This window comes from Hyla sarda, chromosome 1, assembly GCF_029499605.1.
Source record: "Hyla sarda isolate aHylSar1 chromosome 1, aHylSar1.hap1, whole genome shotgun sequence".
Taxonomy (NCBI): Eukaryota; Metazoa; Chordata; class Amphibia; order Anura; family Hylidae; genus Hyla; species Hyla sarda.
The window spans coordinates 239,633,863-239,658,228 of record NC_079189.1 but is presented as its reverse complement, the minus strand read 5'-3'; the positions used below and the strand labels follow the sequence as shown (position 1 = coordinate 239,658,228).

Sequence of the window (24,366 nt, the reverse complement as noted above, 5' to 3'; positions counted from 1 at the left end):
CGGCAGGGAGTACTGGGAACCGGTTGAAGGCAGTCCTTGGAACAAGAGGGGCCCCAACTCTTGATCTCCCCAGTGGACCAATCCAGGGTTGGGGAATGGTGTTGAAGCCAGGGTAGTCCAAGGAGAACTTCAGAAGTGCAATTAGGAAGGACCAAAAATACAATTTCCTCGTGATGAGGTCCGATGCACATTAGGAGGGGCTCCGTGCGGAAACGCACGGTGCAATCCAACCTGGCTCCGTTGACCGCGGAAACGTGGAGTGGCTTGACAAGACGGGTCACCGGAATGCGGAATTTATTCACTAAGGACTCCCGAATAAAATTCCCAGAAGCTCCAGAGTCCAGGCAGGCCACGGCTGAGAGGGAAGAGCTGGCTGAAGTAGAAATCCGAACAGGCACCGTGAGACGTGGAGAAGCCGACTTAGCATCAAGAGACGCCACACCCACGAGAGCTGGGTGCGAGCGTGCGTTTCCCAGACGTGGAGGACGGATTGGGCAATCCACCAAAAAATGTTCAGTACTGGCACAGTACAGACAAAGATTCTCCTCCTTACGGCGATTCCTCTCTTCCAGGGTCAGGCGAGACCGATCCACTTGCATGGCCTCCTCGGCGGGAGGCCTAGGCGCAGATTGCAGTGGAGACTGTGGGAGAGGTGTCCAGAGATCTAAGTCTTTTTCCTGGCGGAGCTCTTGATGCCTCTCAGAAAAACGCATGTCAATGCGAGTGGCTAGATGAATGAGTTCATGCAGGTTAGCAGGAGTCTCTCGTGCGGCCAGAACATCTTTAATGTTGCTGGATAGGCCTTTTTTAAAGGTCGCGCAGAGAGCCTCATTATTCCAGGATAGTTCAGAGGCAAGAGTACGGAATTGTATGGCGTACTCGCCAACGGAGGAATTACCCTGGACCAGGTTCAGCAGGGCAGTCTCAGCAGAAGAGGCTCGGGCAGGTTCCTCAAAGACACTTCGAATTTCCGAGAAGAAGGAGTGTACAGAGGCAGTGACGGGGTCATTGCGGTCCCAGAGCGGTGTGGCCCATGACAGAGCTTTTCCAGACAGAAGGCTGACTACGAAAGCCACCTTAGACCTTTCAGTAGGAAACTGGTCCGACATCATCTCCATGTGCAGGGAACATTGCGAAAGAAAGCCACGGCAAAACTTAGAGTCCCCATTAAATTTGTCCGGCAAGGACAGGCGGAGGCTAGGAGTGGCCACTCGCTGCGGAAGGGGTGCAGGAGCTGGCGGAGGAGATGGTTGTTGCTGCTGTAGCTGTGACTGTACTTGCTGTAGTTGTGACTGGAGTTGCTGTGTCATGGTGGTCAAGTACGACAGCTGGTGATCTTGTTGGGCGATCTGACGAGCTTGCTGGGCGACCAGCGTAGGGAGGTCAGCGACAACTGGCAGAGGAACTTCAGCGGGATCCATGGCCGGATCTACTGTCACGATGCCGGCTGGCAGGAGGTGGATCCTCTGTGCCAGAGAGGGATAGCGAGGACCGTGCTAGTGGACCGGTTCTAAGACACTACTGGTTTTCACCAGAGCCCGCCGCAAAGCGGGATGGTCTTGCTGCGGCGGTAGTGACCAGGTCGTATCCACTAGCAACGGCTCACCTCTCTGGCTGCTGAAGATAGGCGAGGTACAAGGGAGTAGGCAGAAGCAAAGTCGGACGTAGCAGAAGGTCGGGGGCAGGCGGCAAGGTTCGTAGTCAGGGGAGATAGCAGAAGTACTGGTACACAGGCTAAACACACAAAACGCTTTCACTAGGCACAAGGGCAACAAGATCCGGCAAGGAAGTGCATGAGAGGAGGATAGATATAGTCAGGGACCAGGTGGAAGCCAATTAAGCTAATTGGGCCAGGCACCAATCATTGGTGCACTGGCCCTTTAAGTCTCAGGGAGCTGGCGCGCGCGCGCCCTAGAGAGCGGAGCCGCGCGCGCCAGCACATGACAGCAGGGGACGGGAACGGGTAAGTGACCTGGGATGCGATTCGCGAGCGGGCGCGTCCCGCTGTGCGAATCGCATCCCCAACGGCCATGACAGAGCAGCGCTCCCGGTCAGCGGGACTGACCGGGGAGCTGCAGGGAGAAAGACGCCGTGAGCGCTCCGGGGAGGAGCGGGGACCCGGAGCGCTAGGCGTAACATATATTTACTAACAGGTAAAAAAAATCCAAACATCAGCATGTATCTTCTAAGAACTTCAAACGCTGAACTTTGATATGTGGAAATAAAAAAACAAAATACCTCAAACAAACACAGTTTTTTTTTTCTATTTTGTATAGTACTTTGATAATTGTATGGTTACAATCTTTTTGTTGCCATTCTCCCTTGACTGCAAGCCCTGAGGTTTTTTTTTTTTACTGCACTATACCTAGATTCAAGGAACACTAAAGATGCACAACCTCTTCAAGCCCTCCCCTAGACATAATATAGGTGGCATTTTATCATTGTCTTTAGAGCTGTTTTTGTGTGTATATTTATCGCATAGTTGGCGCTTGGCAACGTTTCGGGTGTGTACAGACCAGTGTGTACAGACCAGCTGTTAAGGCAAGTCTTTTGCATTGGTAATGAATTTATCAACTGCAATTTTTTTTTAAAATCTAACTTTTTTGCACAAAAAACACCAAAAAGCTGCAAAAATACACCAGCCCAACCTTGTACCTGCACATAATTTATCAAGTGCCTTGCAACCATTAAATAAATTTGGTGCACTTACACATTACCAGCACCCAAAAAAGGGGTGTACAAAAATGCTTGAACTACACCTACAATGATAAATTCCCCCCATAGTGTATGGGGGGGCAGGTAACCTCTGTGACCCTTACTGATCATGAAAATCGGGGTCCTGGGTGCCCCTTTGTTAATAGGACAGCAGCAATAGATCGCCTCTTCATTCATACACTATCAGAATTGCTGTTTAGTTTTCTCCCCCCTCACCAAAAAAGGAAGTCTCTCAAAACACTATTACAAATGCAGATTGTGCCCCCCAAAAAACAAGCCCTACATTTTTGGAAAAATAAAGAAAACTATGGCTCTGAGAAGGTTGGGATAGGAAAAAAAAATCGCGGATGCGATTCGCAAAGTGGGACGCGCCCGCTCGCGAATCGCATCCCAAGTCACTTACCCGTCCCGGTCCCCGGCTGTCACGTCCTGGCGCACGCGGCTCCGCTCCTTAGGGCGCGCGCACGCCAGCTCTCTAAGATTTAAAGGGCCAGTGCACCAGTGATTGGCTTCCACCTGCTCCCTGGCTATATTACTTCACTTCCCCTGCACTCCCTTGCCGGATCTTGTTGCCTTGTGCCAGTGAAAGCGTTTAGTGTTGTCCAAAGCCTGTGTTCCAGATCTTCTGCTATCCACATTGACTACGAACCTTGCCGCCTGCCCCGACCTTCTGCTACATCTGACCTTGCCTCTGCCTAGTCCTTCTGTCCCACACCTTCTCAGCAGTCAGCGAGGTTGAGCCGTTGCCGGTGGATACGACCTGGTTGCTACCGCCGCAGCAAGACCATCCCACTTTGCGGCAGGCAGACAATAGCATCTTAGAACCGGTCCACCGACACGGTCCACGCCAATCCCTCGCTGACACAGAGGATCCACATCCAGCCAGCCGAATCGTGACAGTAGATCCGGCCATGGATCCCGCTGAGGTGCCGCTGCCAAGTCTCGCTGACCTACCCACGGTGGTCGCTCAGCAATCGCAGCAAATTGCCCAACAAGGACAGCAGCTGTCGCAGTTGACCGCCACGTTACAGCAACTTCTGCCACTGCTACAGCAGCAACCATCTCCTCCGCCAGCTCCTGCACCTCCTCCGCAGCGAGTGGCCGCTCCTAGCCTCCGCTTGTCCCTGCCGGACAAATTTGATGGGGACTCTAGACTCTGCCGTGGATTCTTATCTCAATGTTCCTTACATATGGAGATGTTGTCGGACCAATTTCCTACAGAACGGTCTAAGGTGGTGTTTGTAGTGAGCCTTCTTTCTGGAAAGGCCTTGTCTTGGGCCACACCGCTCTGGGACCGCAATGATCCTGCCACAGCCACAGTCCAGTCCTTCTTCGCTGAAGTCCGTAGTGTCTTCGAGGAACCAGCCCAAGCTTCTTCTGCCGAGACTGCCCTGCTGAACCTGGTCCAGGGTAATTCTTCAGTAGGCGAGTACACCATCCGATTTTGTACTCTCGCTTCCGAATTATCTTGGAATAACGAGGCTTTCTGCGCGACCTTTAAAAAAGGCCTATCCAGTAACATCAAGGATGTGCTGGCCGCACGAGACATTCCTGCCAACCTGCAAGAACTTATCCATTTGGCCACCCGCATTGACATGCGTTTTTCTGAGAGACACCAGGAGCTCCGCCAGGAAAAAGACCTTGATCTCTGGGCACCTCTCTCACAGTATCCTCTGCAATCTACCCCTGTGCCTCCTGCCGAGGAGGCTATGCAAGTGGATCGGTCTCGCCTGACCCACGAAGAGAGGACTCGCCGTAGGGATAACAATTTATGTCTGTACTGCACCAGTACCGAACACTTCTTGGTGGATTGCCCTATTCGCCCTCCACGTCTGGGAAACGCACGCACCCAGCTCACGTGGGTGTGGCGTCTCTTGGTACGAAATCTGCTTCTTCACGTCTCACTGTGCCCGTCCGGATTTCTCCTTCTGCCAACTCCTCCCTCTCAGCCGTGGCCTGCTTGGACTCTGGTGCTTCTGGAAATTTTATTCTGGATTCTTTGGTGAATAAGTTCTGCATCCCGGTGACCCGTCTCGTCAAGCCGCTCTACATTTCTTCCGTCAACGGAGTGAAGTTGTACTGTACTGTGCGTTACCGCACAGAACCTCTCTTAATGTGCATTGGACCCCATCAAGAAAAGATTGAATTGTTCGTCCTTCCCAACTGTACCTCTGAAGTCCTCCTCGGTCTGCCATGGCTCCAGCATCATTCTCCCACCCTTGACTGGACCACCGGGGAGATCAAGAATTGGGGTCCTGCTTGCCGCAAGAGATGCCTCACGTCTCCTCCCAGTCCCGTCAGGCAAGCCTCAGTGCCTCCTCCTACACCTGGTCTCCCCAAGGCCTATCAGGACTATGCTTTGCCTCCTCATAGCCCCCATCCTGGTAACACTCTGCCCCGTGCCAAGCTTCACCCTCTGCCCTCCCTCCCCATTCCCACTCCTTCTGAACTGCCTGCCTTTGATGAGGAAACCCTACAATCGCTCTGTGTCCTCGTCCCACGTGAAGCAGTTACCGGACAAAAAAAGGGGGAGACCTAAGGGGGGGGTACTGTTACGCCGAGCGCTCCGGGTCCCTGCTCCTCCCCGGAGCGCTCGCGACGTCTCTCTCTATGCAGCGCCCCGGTCAGACCCGCTGATCGGGAGCGCTGCACTGACATTGCCGGCAGGGATGCGGTTCGCATAGCGGGACGCGCCCGCTCGCGAATCACATCCCAAGTCACTTACCCGTTCCGGTCCCCGGCTGTCACGTCCTGGCGCACGCGGCTCCGCTCCTTAAGGCGCGCGCGCCAGTGTTACGCCGAGCGCTCCGGGTCCCCGCTCCTCCCCGGAGCGCTCGCTTCTCTCTCGCTACCGCAGCGCTCCGGGCAGCTCCACTGACCCGGTGCGCTGCGATACCGTCTCCAGCCGGGATGCGATTCGCGATGCGGGTAGCGCCCGCTCGCGATGCGCATCCCGGCTCCCGTACCTGACTCGCTCTCCGTCTGTCCTGTCCCGGCGCGCGCGGCCCCGCTCCCTAGGGCGCGCGCGCGCCGGGTCTCTGCGATTTAAAGGGCCACTGCGCCGCTGATTGGCGCAGTGGTTCCAATTAGTGTGTTCACCTGTTACAAACTGGGTCCACGCTATCTTGGTCCTTTCAAAGTCTTGTGCCAAATTAATCCTGTCTCTTACAAACTTCTTCTTCCTCCTTCTCTCCGTATTCCTAATGCCTTTCATGTCTCTCTTCTTAAACCACTCATCATCAACCGTTTCTCTCCCAAATTAGTTTCTCCCACTCCTGTCTCCGGTTCTTCTGACGTCTTCTCAGTGAAAGAGATACTGGCCTCCAAGACGGTCAGAGGAAAAAGGTTCTTTTTGGTGGATTGGGAGGGCTGTGGACCTGAAGAGAGATCCTGGGAACCTGAGGACAACATCCTAGACAAAAGTCTGCTCCTCAGGTTCTCAGGCTCTAAGAAGAGGGGGAGACCCAAGGGGGGGGGTACTGTTACGCCGAGCGCTCCGGGTCCCCGCTCCTCCCCGGAGCGCTCGCTTCTCTCTCGCTACCGCAGCGCTCCGGGCAGCTCCACTGACCCGGTGCGCTGCGATACCGTCTCCAGCCGGGATGCGATTCGCGATGCGGGTAGCGCCCGCTCGCGATGCGCATCCCGGCTCCCGTACCTGACTCGCTCTCCGTCTGTCCTGTCCCGGCGTGCGCGGCCCCGCTCCCTAGGGCGCGCGCGCGCCGGGTCTCTGCGATTTAAAGGGCCACTGCGCCGCTGATTGGCGCAGTGGTTCCAATTAGTGTGTTCACCTGTGCACTCCCTATTTATACCTCACTTCCCCTTCACTCCCTCGCCGGATCTTGTTGCCATTGTGCCAGTGAAAGCGTTTCCTTGTGTGTTCCTAGCCTGTGTTCCAGACCTCCTGCCGTTGCCCCCGACTACGATCCTTGCTGCCTGCCCCGACCTTCTGCTACGTCCGACCTTGCTTCTGTCTACTCCCTTGTACCGCGCCTATCTTCAGCAGTCAGAGAGGTTGAGCCGTTGCTAGTGGATACGACCTGGTCACTACCGCCGCAGCAAGACCATCCCGCTTTGCGGCGGGCTCTGGTGAAAACCAGTAGTGACTTAGAACCGATCCACTAGCACGGTCCACGCCAATCCCTCTCTGGCACAGAGGATCCACTACCTGCCAGCCGGCATCGTGACAGTAGATCCGGCCATGGATCCCACTGAAGTTCCTCTGCCAGTTGTCGCCGACCTCACCACGGTGGTCGCCCAGCAGTCACAACAGATAGCGCAACAAGGCCAACAGCTGTCTCAACTGACCGTGATGCTACAGCAGCTACTACCACAGCTTCAGCAATCATCTCCTCCGCCAGCTCCTGCACCTCCTCCGCAGCGAGTGGCCGCTTCTGGTCTACGACTATCCTTGCCGGATAAATTTGATGGGGACTCTAAATTCTGCCGTGGCTTTCTTTCCCAATGTTCCCTGCACTTGGAGATGATGTCGGACCAGTTTCCCACTGAAAGGTCTAAGGTGGTTTTCGTAGTCAGCCTTCTGTCTGGAAAAGCTCTGTCATGGGCCACACCGCTCTGGGACCGCAATGACCCCGTCACTGCCTCTATACACTCCTTCTTCTCGGAAATTCGAAGTGTCTTTGAGGAACCTGCCCGAGCCTCTTCTGCTGAGACTGCCCTGTTGAACCTGGTCCAGGGTAATTCTTCCGTTGGCGAGTACGCCGTACAATTCCGTACTCTTGCTTCAGAATTATCCTGGAATAATGAGGCCCTCTGCGCGACCTTTAAAAAAGGCCTATCCAGCAACATTAAAGATGTTCTGGCCGCACGAGAAATCCCTGCTAACCTACATGAACTCATCCATCTTGCCACTCGCATTGACATGCGTTTTTCCGAAAGGCGTCAGGAGCTCTGCCAGGATATGGACTTTGTTCGCACAAGGCGTTTTTTCTCCCCGGCTCCTCTCTCCTCTGGTCCCCTGCAATCCGTTCCTGTGCCTCCCGCCGTGGAGGCTATGCAGGTCGACCGGTCTCGCCTGACACCTCAAGAGAGGACACGACGCCGCATGGAGAATCTCTGCCTGTACTGTGCCAGTACCGAACACTTCTTGAAGGATTGTCCTATCCGTCCTCCCCGCCTGGAAAGACGTACGCTGACTCCGCACAAAGGTGAGACAGTCCTTGATGTCTACTCTGCTTCTCCACGTCTTACTGTGCCTGTGCGGATATCTGCCTTTGCCTTCTCCTTCTCTACTATGGCCTTCTTGGATTCCGGATCTGCAGGAAATTTTGTTTTGGCCTCTCTCGTCAACAGGTTCAACATCCCAGTGACCAGTCTCGCCAGACCCCTCTACATCAATTGTGTAAACAATGAAAGATTGGACTGTACCATACGTTTCCGCACGGAGCCCCTTCTAATGTGCATCGGACCTCATCACGAGAAGATTGAATTTTTGGTCCTCCCCAATTGCACTTCCGAAATCCTCCTTGGACTACCCTGGCTTCAACTCCATTCCCCAACCCTGGATTGGTCCACTGGGGAGATCAAGAGTTGGGGGCCCTCTTGTTTCAAGGACTGCCTAAAACCGGTTCCCAGTACCCCTTGCCGTGACTCTGTGGTTCCCCCTGTAACCGGTCTCCCTAGGGCCTATATGGACTTTGCGGATGTTTTTTGCAAAAAACAAGCTGAGACTCTACCTCCTCACAGGCCTTATGATTGTCCTATTGACCTCCTCCCGGGCACTACTCCACCCCGGGGCAGAATCTATCCTCTGTCCGCCCCAGAGACTCTTGCTATGTCGGAGTACATCCAGGAAAATTTAAAAAAAGGCTTTATCCGTAAATCCTCCTCTCCTGCCGGAGCCGGATTTTTCTTTGTGTCCAAAAAAGATGGCTCTCTACGTCCTTGCATTGACTACCGCGGTCTTAATAAAATCACGGTAAAGAACCGCTACCCCCTACCCCTCATCTCTGAACTCTTTGATCGCCTCCAAGGTGCCCACATCTTTACCAAACTGGACTTAAGAGGTGCTTATAATCTCATCCGCATCAGAGAGGGGGATGAATGGAAAACGGCATTTAACACTAGAGATGGACACTTTGAGTATCTGGTCATGCCCTTTGGCCTGTGCAACGCCCCTGCCGTCTTCCAAGACTTTGTTAATGAAATTTTTCGTGATCTCTTATACTCCTGTGTTGTTGTATATCTGGACGATATCCTGATTTTTTCTGCCAATCTAGAAGAACACCGCCAGCATGTCCGTATGGTTCTTCAGAGACTTCGTGACAATCAACTTTATGCCAAGATAGAGAAATGTCTGTTTGAATGCCAATCTCTTCCTTTCCTAGGATACTTGGTCTCTGGCCAGGGACTACAAATGGATCCAGACAAACTCTCTGCCGTCTTAGATTGGCCACGCCCCTCCGGACTCCGTGCTATCCAACGTTTTTTGGGGTTCGCCAATTATTACAGGCAATTTATTCCACATTTTTCTACCGTTGTGGCCCCTATCGTGGCTTTAACCAAAAAAATGCCAATCCCAAGTCTTGGCCTCCTCAAGCGGAAGACGCCTTTAAACGGCTCAAGTCTGCCTTTTCTTCGGCTCCCGTGCTCTCCAGACCTGACCCATCTAAACCCTTCCTATTGGAGGTTGATGCCTCCTCTGTAGGAGCTGGAGCGGTCCTTCTACAAAAAAATTCTTCCGGGCATGCTGTTACTTGTGGTTTTTTTTCTAGGACCTTCTCTCCGGCGGAGAGGAACTACTCCATCGGGGATCGAGAGCTTCTAGCCATTAAATTAGCACTTGAGGAATGGAGGCATCTGCTGGAGGGATCAAGATTTCCAGTTATTATTTACACCGATCACAAGAACCTCTCCTATCTCCAGTCTGCCCAACGGCTGAATCCTCGCCAGGCCAGGTGGTCTCTGTTCTTTGCCCGATTTAATTTTGAAATTCACTTTCGGCCCGCCGATAAAAACATTAGGGCCGATGCTCTCTCTCGTTCCTCGGATGCCTCGGAAGTTGAACTCTCTCCGCAACACATCATTCCTCCTGACTGCCTGATTTCCACTTCTCCAGCCTCCATCAGGCAAACTCCTCCAGGAAAGACCTTCGTTTCTCCACGCCAACGCCTCGGAATCCTCAAATGGGGTCACTCCTCCCATCTCGCAGGTCATGCAGGCATCAAGAAATCGGTGCAACTCATCTCTCGCTTCTATTGGTGGCCGACCCTGGAGACGGATGTCGTGGACTTTGTGCGAGCCTGCACTGTCTGTGCCCGGGATAAGACTCCTCGCCAGAAGCCCGCTGGTTTTCTTCATCCTCTGCCTGTCCCCGAACAGCCTTGGTCTCTGATTGGTATGGATTTTATTACAGACCTACCCCCATCCCGTGGCAACACTGTTGTTTGTGTGGTCGTTGATCGATTCTCCAAGATGGCACATTTCATCCCTCTTCCTGGTCTTCCTTCAGCGCCTCAGTTGGCTAAACAATTTTTTGTACACATTTTTCGTCTTCACGGGTTGCCCACACAGATAGTCTCGGATAGAGGCGTCCAATTTGTGTCAAAATTCTGGAGGGCTCTCTGTAAACAACTCAAGATTAAATTAAACTTTTCTTCTGCATATCATCCTCAATCCAATGGACAAGTAGAAAGAATTAACCAGGTCTTGGGTGATTATTTACGACATTTTGTTTCCTCCCGCCAGGATGATTGGGCAGATCTTCTACCATGGGCCGAATTCTCGTATAACTTTAGAGTCTCTGAATCTTCCTCCAAATCCCCATTTTTCGTGGTGTACGGCCGTCACCCTCTTCCCCCCCTCCCTACTCCCTTGCCCTCTGGTTTGCCCGCTGTAGATGAAGTGACTCGTGATCTTTCCACCATATGGAAAGAGACCCAAGATTCTCTTTTACAGGCTTCATCTCGCATGAAAAAGTTTGCCGATAAGAAAAGAAGAGCTCCCCCCATTTTTGCTCCCGGAGACAAGGTATGGCTCTCCGCTAAATATGTCCGCTTTCGTGTCCCCAGTTACAAACTGGGTCCACGCTATCTTGGTCCTTTCAAAGTCTTGTGCCAAATTAATCCTGTCTCTTACAAACTTCTTCTTCCTCCTTCTCTCCGTATTCCTAATGCCTTTCATGTCTCTCTTCTTAAACCACTCATCATCAACCGTTTCTCTCCCAAATTAGTTTCTCCCACTCCTGTCTCCGGTTCTTCTGACGTCTTCTCAGTGAAAGAGATACTGGCCTCCAAGACGGTCAGAGGAAAAAGGTTCTTTTTGGTGGATTGGGAGGGCTGTGGACCTGAAGAGAGATCCTGGGAACCTGAGGACAACATCCTAGACAAAAGTCTGCTCCTCAGGTTCTCAGGCTCTAAGAAGAGGGGGAGACCCAAGGGGGGGGGTACTGTTACGCCGAGCGCTCCGGGTCCCCGCTCCTCCCCGGAGCGCTCGCTTCTCTCTCGCTACCGCAGCGCTCCGGGCAGCTCCACTGACCCGGTGCGCTGCGATACCGTCTCCAGCCGGGATGCGATTCGCGATGCGGGTAGCGCCCGCTCGCGATGCGCATCCCGGCTCCCGTACCTGACTCGCTCTCCGTCTGTCCTGTCCCGGCGTGCGCGGCCCCGCTCCCTAGGGCGCGCGCGCGCCGGGTCTCTGCGATTTAAAGGGCCACTGCGCCGCTGATTGGCGCAGTGGTTCCAATTAGTGTGTTCACCTGTGCACTCCCTATTTATACCTCACTTCCCCTTCACTCCCTCGCCGGATCTTGTTGCCATTGTGCCAGTGAAAGCGTTTCCTTGTGTGTTCCTAGCCGGTGTTCCAGACCTCCTGCCGTTGCCCCCGACTACGATCCTTGCTGCCTGCCCCGACCTTCTGCTACGTCCGACCTTGCTTCTGTCTACTCCCTTGTACCGCGCCTATCTTCAGCAGTCAGAGAGGTTGAGCCGTTGCTAGTGGATACGACCTGGTCACTACCGCCGCAGCAAGACCATCCCGCTTTGCGGCGGGCTCTGGTGAAAACCAGTAGTGACTTAGAACCGATCCACTAGCATGGTCCACGCCAATCCCTCTCTGGCACAGAGGATCCACTACCTGCCAGCCGGCATCGTGACAGCCAGCTCTCTAAGATTTAAAGGGCCAGTGCACCAGTGATTGGTGCCTGGCCCAATCAGCCTAATTAGCTTCCACCTGCTCCCTGGCTATATTACCTCACTTCCCCTGCACTCCCTTGCCAGATCTCGTTGCTTTGTGTGTTCCAGATCTTCTGCTATCCACATTGACTACGAACCTTGCCGCCTGCCCCGACCTTCTGCTATGTCTGACCTTGCCTCTGCCTAGTCCTTCTGTCCCATGCCTTCTCAGCAGTCAGCGAGGTTGAGCCGTTGCCGGTGGATACGACCTGGTTGCTACCGCCGCAGCAAGACCATCCTGCTTTGCGGTGTGCTCTGGTGAATACCAGTAGCATCTTAGAACCGGTCCACCGACACGGTCCACGCCAATCCCTCGCTGACACAGAGGATCCACATCCAGCCAGCCGAATCGTGACATTTATTTTCATTACTTCATAGAGCATAAATCTTCTTAACAAAGTGGAGCAAAGCTTGTAACAGACACAGAGCTGGGATCTTCCATCTGCTTGACACCTTGGACATGACGGCATTTCGGGGGCGTGCCCCCTTAGTCATGCGTACCAGGTGTAGAGGGAGGGAGGATTATATAGAGATACAATTTAAACACCTATTCAAATAGGTAGAGCATTATTTTGAAAAACCACATGCATAAATTATTAAGATAAAATCTAAAATTTTCATTAGCGTAGGGATAAACATATTATAAGAAAGCTCTAAAACTACATATCTCATTAAGACCGTATGGAAAAACACAATTTGATTCAGTAATCCAAAAACATTCTCTTTGTAAAAGACTTCTTTTGTTCAGGTTCTCATTTGCTTGTATAGGAACCTCTTCTAAGATTAACCATTTGAGGGTTGTGATGGAATGATTAAATTCACGAAAAGGTCTGGGGACCATACTTTCCCCAAAACTGACTGTTTCCTCTTTTTTTTCTCGGAGCTCAAAAATTTCCTAATGATTGACTTGTGTTCTGTTAGTCTAGTTTTAATCATTCTGGCTGTCTGACCGACATACGAGAGTCCGCATGGACATTTGAGCATAGATATTACGTTCTTTGTCAAACCTTTATGTATAATGGGAAAACCTCTGGATGGATTATTACATTTTTCTCCCTTTATTATGCCACTACAATGTTTACAATTTAAACAAGGGTAAGTGCCTTTACGTCTACTAGCCAAGAAAGTCTGTCGGCTGCTTTTTCTAATGGTGACATCACTTTTTATGAATTTTTCTTCAATTGATTGGCCTTTCTTCTATGCAAACATAGGGGGATTTTTAAATATTTTTCTATAATTTTTATCTGTTTGCAAGATGTGCCAATTTTTTTAGAATAGAAGACTGACACAAGTCAGTCATTAGTAAATGTTTGAGATCCAAGAAAAAAGAGGAAACAGTCAGTTTTGGGGAAAGTACGGTCGTGAGACATTTTCGTGAATTTAATCGTTCCATCAGAACCCTCAAATGGTTAATCTTAGAAGAGGTTCCTATACATGTAAATCAGAACCTGAACAAAAGACGTCTTTTACAAAGAGAATGTTTTTGAATTACTGAATTAAATTGCGTTTTTCCATACGGTCTTAATGAGATATGTAGTTTTAAAGCTTTCTTATAATATGTTTATCCCTATGCTTGCTAATGAAAATTTGAGATTTTATCTTAATAATATCTACCTATTTGAATAGGTGTTTACCTTGTATCTCTATATAATCCTCCCTCCCTCCACACCTGGTACGCATGACTAAGGGGGCATGTCCCCGAAACGCTGTCACGTCCAAGGTGTCAAGCAGATGGAAGATCCCAGCTCTGTGTCTGTTACAAGCTTTGCTCCACTTTGTTAAGAAGATTTATGCTCTATGAAGTAATGAAAATAAAGTCTTAAAAATTTTGGAAACGATCAGTATAATCGTGAGTTACTACCCTGCTGGGTCTTTAAATTATGGACATTGTTATTTCTACTGTCTAGCCCACTGTGTGTACTACAATTAGAACCACTGGTCAGCCAGTTTAACCTTGTCTGCACATAGGTGCAAAGTATCTGTCTTCATACTTCATTATTAAAAGAACAAGCTGGGTGGACAATAAATGTTGGGGGCAAGGATAACATGAGGGTTTTAAATAAGATACATTGGCCCTGATTTACTAAGAGTGGAGTGTTCCCGCAGAACTCTGGCAGAAAAATCAGATTTCGGCTAGGAGGCACACACCCAAGTATAGTGCAAAAAGCAGGCTTTATTAATCCATAAAACAATGCAGTGTGAACAGGACAATGGATTTCAAAGGTTTTCCTTCTTCAGGTCCTGAAAAATAAGGAAAACCTTTTGAAACGCGTTTTTCTGTTCACACGGCATGTTTTATGGATTAATAAAGCCTGCTTTTTGCACTATACTTGGGTGTGCGCCTCCTAGCCAAAATCTGATTTTTCTGCTGGAGTTCTGCGGGAACCTTGCCAGGGGCTCACAGAACCAGCTGTTTTCTCCTGTATTCACACCACTTGCAAAGCGGGACCGACGTCCGGCTGCCTCCCGATACTGAACACCGCTTCCAGCTACTTACTACACACGATCGCCAGTGTTGTGCCTGCCTGCACAAAACCCATAGGTGAGAAATATTCAGTTTTTGGACAGCTATCCGCCCCTTTTAATAAAGATTAACTGCACTATATTGCGCCATCTCTGCATTTCTTTCCTCTGCTGCTAAGAGTGGAGTGTAGCTTTCTTTGTGGGGTTATTTCCTGACAGTTATTTTTCTGTGGTATTTACAAATTTTTCCCTACTTTTTGCTTTTCCCTACCTTATGCTTTTTTTTTACAGAGCTCAAATCCACCAAATTTTATGTGGGAATATTAGTAAATATGTCGGGATTTTTCTAAACTGTCAGGAACACGCTCCTTTTTTTTGCCGACCATGACTCCTTTTCCCAGCAGCAATGCCCCTTTTTTACTTTTCTGCAAAATGGAGAGTTGGTAAGGTTTTGGATCTTGTGGCCCCAAATTCTGGCACATGAATCGTGCAACACAATTTGGGCTCAAAACCCAAGAAAAAAACTGCCAAGATCACATTAGTAAATGAATTTCAGAGATTTTTTTTATTTTGAATTCAAAGTTATGTTTCTATTGCATATTTTCAATACTGTCCTAATCCTATAGCGATAGGCAACCTGGCACTGCCGATGTTTTTGACTACATGTTTTATGATGCTTTCACAGCATTTTGGCTATGAGAGCATAATGGGAGATGTAATTCAAAATATCTGGAGTGCCGATAAGTTGCCTATGCCTTTCCTACAGTATTAATGTTGCAACTTTTTGAATAAGCAGCATATATTTATTCATATTGTTACTTTGAGATTTATACATAATGATTATCTATTCAAAGTAAAGTTGTGCATTAAAGAAAATACTCATACAATATGCATATACTTTTATAGCTTGTGGCCAATGCTATCTGGAAATTTTAATACTGAATCTTATCAACCAGAAACATAGATTAGACAATTATTTTGACTCTGGTTAAAATAGATAATTTTTTCCACATTGTTCTATTAAATATTCATGAATTTTCTTTTTGTTCAACAGCAATGAACCTCTATATTTTTCTTAAGGAATAGATACCTCTAACAGACAATTTAGACAAAAACAAATAGAGAATGTAGAAATACAAGACAGCAGAACAAACTGGATAGAGTCAAACAGAAAATATATCACAGCCCTTTTGGACCCTAGTAACAGATATAGTTAAAACTTTATTGATATGCCTTAAAAAATAAAAATACTTATCAATCGTGACTACGGATTTGTGACACACTTACAAAAATTACCACCACACCTGAAAAAAGACCACTATATAAGTCCAGAGCCAATCCTGACTAATGGACTATTTATATATAGATGCCGTGAGTAGTAAGCTAAGAGTAATACGCCGGTCCCCCAGGATAGACAGACCGACACACACCTGAAGTATGCAATATCTCCCAAAATGTGTAAGAGCAATATATTATACCATCAAAAATTGCTCTACCACCTCTTATGCATTAACTGTCAGTATATGACATATAACGGGAGCTTTCAACTCACCACTAGAATTCCAGGTGTACACCTTAAATTATACCACCTATTGTGCAATAATTTGTGAATGAAATAATAAAAAGGAAAAACTGCATAACGTCTAACGTAGTGTATTTATGTAAGTGCCCCTGTCCCCTCAGCTATGTGGGAAAAACCACACAAGAGTTGAGACAGAGGATAGGTGAACATCTGGGGGACATACGAAACCGTCGAGACACCAGCATAGCAAGACACATCTGGAAGGCAGATAACGGACATTCAAGGGTCTTGAAATTTCAGGTGATAGAAGTTTTTCACACAAACGACAGGAGAGGGGACATTGACAATAGAATTTTAAGAAAGGAAACAGAATGGATTTACAGACTAAAAACCATTAATCCGTATGGTCTGAATGAAAGTCTTAATTTTTCAGTTTATATTGAACAGTCTTAATAGGTCTTTTGGTCAGGATGATTTGTGAAAAGGGAAATGTGGAAGGTTAAGGTTTATTGACATTTCCCTTACTATGGGCTAAAGCCCATGGTATCAAAAGTGATTTATTTGTTTATCTATATTATCTATACAGTTTTTATCTTTATCATCGGTTTCAATATTGACATTGTGAACTACGGTTTGCATGTGGGTGGTGGTCTGGACAAGAGGTGAAGATCTTTCTTTTATGGCTATCCCAATCTTTCATTAGAATAATTCATGAGGGCCCTCACTTAGTGAGAGAAAGGAATGGCACTGTGGTTGAGGCCACCCTATTAAGAAGGGGAGTTCCTCAAAAGGCAGGGACAGAGGTGTAGGGACAGCAATCTAGGGGGCACTTCTGTCTCCTGCCTTTATTTTCTGTATCTTTTCAAAGTCAGACACTGGAATTACACCATGACTGTTGTATTTCTACTAACTTGATAAGACTATATTTAATCTAAAGACAATCAGCGAAGACAGATATCTGTTCCATCCGTGTGTTTATTCCAACAAGTCTATATATATAATTTTAGGACAACTAGTGAAGAAGAACAACTGTTCCATCTATATGTACATTCCAGCAAGTTCGGCATGACATAATACATTAGTCATGGAAGATTGGTCTGCACCTTTATAATACTTGACTAGGATAATTTAAAATATTCACCTATTCCCTAGCTATCCTAGGGTAGTCAATCTATTGCGCTAGGTCCTATTCTTTTAGTTTACTGTAACTATTATAATTGTCCTATACTTGTATTCATAATTTAGTTTATTGTAATTATTAATATTTCTTTCTGGTAGATCTGGTCCATTCCGGCATTCACCTGCTAAGCCTGATGGGGCACTTACCTGCACTGTTATAAACTAATAGTAAGTGCTTGAACTAGGGGATACATACTGAGCACATTTAACATACATTTGGACAAGTGATAAGTTAATCACATAACGTGTTAAGTCAGCAAGGAGTTTACTAAAGTTCTCTCGCCGGCATATGAATACTACCCACATGCTTTTGTTTACATCAGGTGACCTGAGATACGTCATCTAAGGCATCCATGGGACGGCATTATCACGTGGGCTGTGACGCGAATGCGCACGGTGTCCCTCATTAGTTACACTGCCACTGCTGAATAACAAATAGGAGCATCGGTTAGATATAGAGGGAAAGCCAACCAGTAATACTTATAGTTACAGCGTTTTTTTTCCATAAAATTATATCTGTAAGGCTGCTTTGAAGGTACGCGGTGAACCGGAAGTGCTCACGGGAATCTGCCACGAGGTATAAAAACATGCACGCAGCCATACCAAGGCTGCAGGCGTGTTGAACAACATACCGACCGGGGCGCACACCTGACGTATTTGTGATGCACAAGAAAACGAGGTATGTAATGGCTGCTCCTTCCTTTTCAGATACTCATTACTTTATTATCATGGCCCTTATGTACAAACTTAGCATGCTCTTGTCTTGTGCAGGTTTATCGGTATTATCAGTGTACTGGCCTCATCTTGTGACATCAGTCCACATCAATAGCACTAAACCCACAGGTTCCTTGAGAAACCCCGATAATATGGGGGGAAATGCGTCGGAACGGGGAAAAACTGTAATGCCCTTTTTATTATTTCATTCACGAATTATTGCACAATAGGTGGTATAATTTAAGGTGTACACCTGGAATTCTAGTGGTGAGTTGCAAGCTCCCATTATATGTCATATACTGACAGTTAATACATAAGAGGTGGTAGAGCAATTTTTGATGGTATAATATATTGCTCTTACACATTTTGGGAGATATTGCATACTTCAGGTGTGTGTCGGTCTGTCTATCCTGGGGGACCGGCGTATTACTCTGAGCTTACTACTCACGGCATCTATATATATAAATAGTCCATTAGTCAGGATTGGCTCTGGACTTATATAGTGGTCTTTTTTCAGGTGTTGTGGTAATTTTTGCAAGTGTGTCACAAATCCGTAGTCACGATTGATAAGTATTTTTATTTTTTAAGGCATATCAATAAAGTTAATAAGTTTTAACTATATCTGTTACTAGGGTCCAAAAGGGCTGTGATATAATGTAAAAAATACAACATGATCAACCTGTGTCTCCACAATATTTCTGGGATTTTAGGAGGCTCTTTTTAATTGTTAGCAGAATCTGCTTACACAGATATTTAACTTAGTTTTATTACAGCTTTTCTAAGAGGTCGTAAGATAGAGGCGCCTATCCCGGAAGCAAGGATTTGAATCAAAATTGTATACATGATAGTAAATCTTTGTTCAGAATTTTATATATATATGTATATATATATATATATATATATATATATATATATGCACAGTACAGACCAAAAGTTTGGAAACACCTTCTCATTCAGAGTTTTCTTTATTTTCATGACTATGAAAATTGTAGATTCACACTGTAGGCATCAAAACTGTGAATTAACACATGTGGAATTATATACATAACAAAAAAGTGTGAAAATATGTCATAGGTTCTAGCCACCTTTTGCTTTGATTACTGCTTTACACACTCTTGGCATTCTCTTGATAAGCTTCAAGAGGTAGTCACCTGAAATGGTCTTCCAACAGTCTTGAAGGATTTCCCAGAGATGCTTAGCACTTGTTGGCCCTTTTGCCTTTACTGCAGTCCAGCTCACCCAAAACCCTCTCGATTGGGTTCAGTTCCGGTGACTGTGGAGGCCAGGTCATCTGGCGCAGCACCCCATCACTCTCCTTCTTGGTCAAATAGTCCTTACACAGCCTGGAGGTGTGTTTGGGGTCATTGTCCTGTTGAAAAATAAATGATGGTCCAACTAAACGCAAACTGGATGGAATAGGATGCCGCTGCAAGATGCTGTGGTAGACATGCTGGTTCAGCATGCCTTCAATTTTGAATAAATCCCCAACAGTGTCACCAGCAAAGCACCCCCACACCATCACACCTCCTCCTCCACACCAGCACACCTGTGAAGTGAAAACCATTTCAGGTGACTACCTCTTGAAAATCAACAAGAGAATGCCAAGAGCGTGCAAAGCAGTAATCAAAGCAAAAGGTGGTTACTTTGAAGAACCTAGAATATGACATATTTTCAGTTGCTTCACACTTTTTTGTTATGTATATAATTCCACATGAGTTAATTCTTAGTTTTGATGCCTTCAATGTAAATCTACAATTATCATAGTCATGAAAATAAAGAAAACTCTGAATGAGAAGGTGTGTCCAAACTTTTGGTCTGTACTGTATATATGTGTGTGTGTGTATGTTTAGTCTGCTCAATTTCTCCTCCTATATAACATAATGCTGGTAGATTGGACAGCATTTTAATGGTGACAGTTTTCTTTTTATCATTTCTATCAGTAATAATATTACCTTTTTACCAAATTCATCGGTAGACAAAAAATGGCTCCTTTTCACATTACCATTATGGTCGGGATCTAGCATGATGAATCTGCTCCAGCATCTCTGCACTTCTGTAATGGACACTGCAAAAGAAAGCTGTGAGATTACTTTACAATAGTCATATTAAAGGGGAACTCCGGTCGAAACAAGTGGAAAACAAATGTTTTCAAATCAACTGGTGACAGAAAGTTAAACAGATTTGTAAATTACTTCTATTAAAAAATCTTAACCCTTCCAGTACTTATCAGTTGATTTGAAAAAACTAAAGTTTTTTCCACTAGAGTACCCCTTTAAAGTAAATGTGTCACCTAGATTATTTGCTTATCTGATTAGAGACATGTCTTTATTTTTAGTACATTATTACAGGGCAAGCCATCTTGCTTGGTGGCGCCGGGGGTCCGAACGCTGGGGCCCCCGGCGATCTCCTGTACGGGGCCGCGGCATTCGTGCCTCCCCGCATCCCCCATAGAACTGTATGGGGACGGGGAGGAGACGGGGCATCACCGTCGACCTCTAGGTCGACGCTACACGTCTTAGCGCTCACCATGAGCGCTTATGGTGGCGCCCCATTAGGGAGATCGGGGGTCCCAGCGGTTGGACCCCTGTGGATAGGGGATAAGTGTAATGCCGCTGCAGTTGTCCTTTAACAACATTTATTGATATTACAAAAAGCCATAGGACATAAACACGTTCAACATCTCAATAGCAAACTTTTTTCTCTATGAAACAGGCTTCTAAGCATTCCATGTGACATCTACAGAGGTCATTCTACAGAGGTAAGAGGGGAGTCTAAGTTCCTATTGTCTTCTCTATCTACTGGTGTCACCTTTGCTGAAAAGTGATGTATACATCATTACAGTCAGTCTTCTCAATATAATCACAGAAAAAACAGGAAGTCTCAGTTTAGTTTTAGGCATAGTGGTCAAATAAAAACTGCAAAATATTATTAGTACTTTATGATATATATAGTGAAAGGAAAAATGAAAACATCATCAAACATTCTTACAAAATATGTTTAACATAAAAACTTGATTTAAACAATAGATCACATTCTGATGACACATTCCCTTGAACCCCTTAAAGGGTTACTCTGCTCCTAGACATCTTATCCTGTATCCAAAGGATAGGGGAAAAGATGTCTGATCGCGAGGGGCCCACCACTGGGAACCTCCGCGATCTGTCCTGCAGCACCCTGTGTCATCTGCTGCATGGAGCAAACTTCGCTCCGTGCCTGCTGATGGGCAATACAGGGGCCGGAGTATTGTGAAGTATTGTGTATTGTGAAGTCACGCCCCTGCCCCCTCTTGATGTCACGCCCCATCCCCTCAATACAAGTCTATGGGAGTGCCCCCTTCCATAGACTTGCATTGAGGGGGCTGGTGTGACGTCACAACACTCCGGCCCCTGTATCATTTGTCATCAGGCACTGAGTGAAGTTTGCTTCGTGTAGCAGATGACACAGGGTGCTGCAGGAGAGATAGCGAGGGTTCCCAGTTCCCCATCCTTTGGATAGGGGATAAGATGTCTAGGGGCGGAGTACCTCTTTAACACAAATTGCTGTATATGTACAATGCAGTAGGCAGTCCCTTAATGTTAATAAATGTACAGCATCCTCTTAGACTGCACCAGTGTCAAGAGCGGCCTCCACACTCCTGGCTATGAAAGCGGATCAGACTCTGCCTCAGCAGAGTACAAATCTGTACTGCAATTATACTTCAAATAGATGGAGCTTAATTCCAGACCCTTATAATAAAATAAAGTTAAACAATCAATTAAATAAACTTTAAAAAATAATATAAATAAAAATACACAATCTCCCTTTCCCCCATTATACCTGATGTCTTTATAAATACCGTATATACATATTTGGTATTGTCGCATCTGTCATGACCTGTGCTATAAAACAACTACATTATTTAAGCCGCATGGTGAATGTCATAAAAAAAAAAATTATTTAAAAAAGGTAGCAAAATTTGCTGCTTTTTGTTAATGCTGCCTATGTAAAAGTAAAATAAAAACCAATCAAAATGTTACAAATACCCAATAATAATATCACTAAAAACATCAACCCATCCTGCAAACAAGTGCCCTCACGATCTGATAATATGACAATGCATATCACCATAATTGTACTGAGCTTTATATCACAAGATGAATACTGTAAGAAAAAATATACAAAAAAAAAAACTAAAAAACACCAACACTCAAAATGACCATTCTGATAAACTTTGTATAAGACCAAACCAAAATGTCATATGATATTTGTATGTAATTTTGGATAGCAAATAAATATTCATTTACCATCTCAACACATGTTTTGGTACCACGACCTTTGTCAGGGGTTGACCACATTTCAAGTTTATATGCAATGCTCTGACCAATAGAAACAAATGTGGTTATATTGACAGCTGCTCCGTAATGGTGCATGAACGCACAGCCTGACAAGTGGTCAGCTTTCGGATCATGACCTGCAACCGACATATGATGAATCACGTTATCTGGCCACATAGAGAATCGGCAGCTGGATGCCAGCTGAAAAAGGAATGTGTACGTGTGCACATGACCAGAGCCAGATCCTAGCTAATCGGAGCAATCGCTAGTGCTGAAACATGTCTACCACATCCCGATTAGGCTAAGTTTCCACTTGTTTTTTTTTTTCTGGCAGTTTTTGGATATCTGCCACTGCAGTTTTTGAGCCAATGCCAGAAGTGTACTCAAAAGGAACAGGACATATAAAGGAAGGACTTAAACTTCTCCTCCCTTATGGATCCACTTCTGACTTTGGCTCAAAAACTGCAGTGGCAGTATTCCAAAAACTGTCGGAAAAAAACCAAGTGGAAACTTAGTCTTATAGAGATGTGCATTGAATCTTTATCTCTCTCGGAAAATTTATAGCATTGTGACAGAGGAGGAGGCTTTGAATCTATTTCTGGATGAGATGGGTGATAAATTCCTAGAGAGGGATCATTCAGGACAATTGGATGAGAGACAGAAAAAGAGAGCTAGGGAATACCCACAAGACAATATACTATAAACACCTGGGAATGGGAACCACTTTAACTTCATTTTTATTTGAGCCATAATATTGTGTCTTTTTTTGTGGGAGAATTGATCCATTTTGGACCATACTTTCTCTAGTATAGAGAATTAAAAAAATTCCCCTTTGATGTCTTAAGGAGAACAATAAATTTTAAGGATCATCTGTTACAGGCAGATGTAGATAAAGAGGGCATGTGGCCAACCCCAAAAATTAGATTTTACTATCATTAGATAACTTGGGTGTACAATCCTGTCCATCACTCGATATTTACTCCTTTTATTAAAAGTTGATGACTGTTGGAACAATTGATGGTAGGCAGTGCTGTTCCCAATGTGCATGTGTTTTATTATAAATGGAGCATAGACATATGCGTTAAATTTGCACATCCTCCTAATATATTGTGGCTTGTTGACTGCTGGCTTCTGGCCCCCGAGGGGGTAATAGCAGCAAGTCACATATCCTACAGCACTCACTTCTCACTAACAGTGTTATGCAGATGGAAAACTTGAATGGCAAGTTTTTCTAGTGCAACGGATTCTATATTATATTTGCACTAGTTGAGAGATTTTGGTCTCTAAATTAACACCAGATAATCTGGACTTAAATAAGCCTTTGCATTATTATGTGGCCAGTTACCTTGAAAACTTTACACTAGGGAGCTCTGTGAGAACTATATACAGTGGTCCCTCAACATATGATATTAATTGGTTCCAGGAGAGCCATCATATGTTGAAACCATGATATGTTGAGTACATATGTCTATGTAAAAATGGTAATTGGTTCTGGGGCCTTGGAACCATTGTATGTTGAATACATATCTCTTTGGGAAACTGCTAATTGGTTCTGGGATGACCATTGTATGTGGAGTGTATGGGGAGGGTTTAACAAACCAGGGTGCCTCCAGCTGTTCCACAACTACAACTCCCAGCATGCATGTACAGCCATTGACTGTCTGGGCATGCTGAGAGTTATAGTTTTGCAACAGCTGGAGGCACACTGATAGGGAAACATTGATGTATGGGGTGTATAGTGTGTATATGTACTGTATGTGATGTGTGACATCGCATACAGTACTGTACAGTTCTTTAAATACCTTCAGGGGGACAGAATGTCCTCCATTACGATCCTGCCGACTACAGCTCTATAGGAAAGGAAGGGGAGGGCAGCCAGCAGCTCATTGGATGCCTGCAGCAAGATGCTGCAGGCTATTGGCTATGGCTGCACTGGGGGCAGGGCTTACACGGAGCTCACAGTGGAAGCCTGCGTGAGTTAGCAGGACAGCATGTGAGTAACAGGAGGCAGAACGGGGCGCACGGGGCACATTAAACAACTATCTGTCAGTTGCTGAAGTTGTCAGCGCTGTCAGATAGCTGTTTGTACAATGGCCCCGACACACAGCAGCATCATATGTCGATGCTGCCTTCAACATACGATGGGCTCTGAGAGGCCATCATATGTTGAAATGATCATATGTCGGGGCCATCGTAAGTCGGGGGGTCACTGTAGTAAGAGATAGAGGTCCAGCCCTAGTGTGCTGATTGGATAGCGGTGATCTTGGGAGCC

The 24,366-nt window shown here is 46.4% G+C and overlaps 1 protein-coding gene across 3 annotated transcripts in view; it reads right to left on the bottom strand.

The window, feature by feature from the left end:
• Positions 1–24,366, bottom strand: part of LOC130366974 (uncharacterized) — a 306,433-nt gene that overhangs the window by 164,658 nt on the left and 117,409 nt on the right. For all 3 annotated transcript variants that reach the window (XM_056569362.1, XM_056569366.1, XM_056569373.1), the window contains exon 3: positions 19,734–19,846. In XM_056569362.1, coding sequence (XP_056425337.1) covers positions 19,734–19,846 — 113 coding nt within the window. The remainder of the gene's footprint in view (positions 1–19,733; positions 19,847–24,366) is intronic.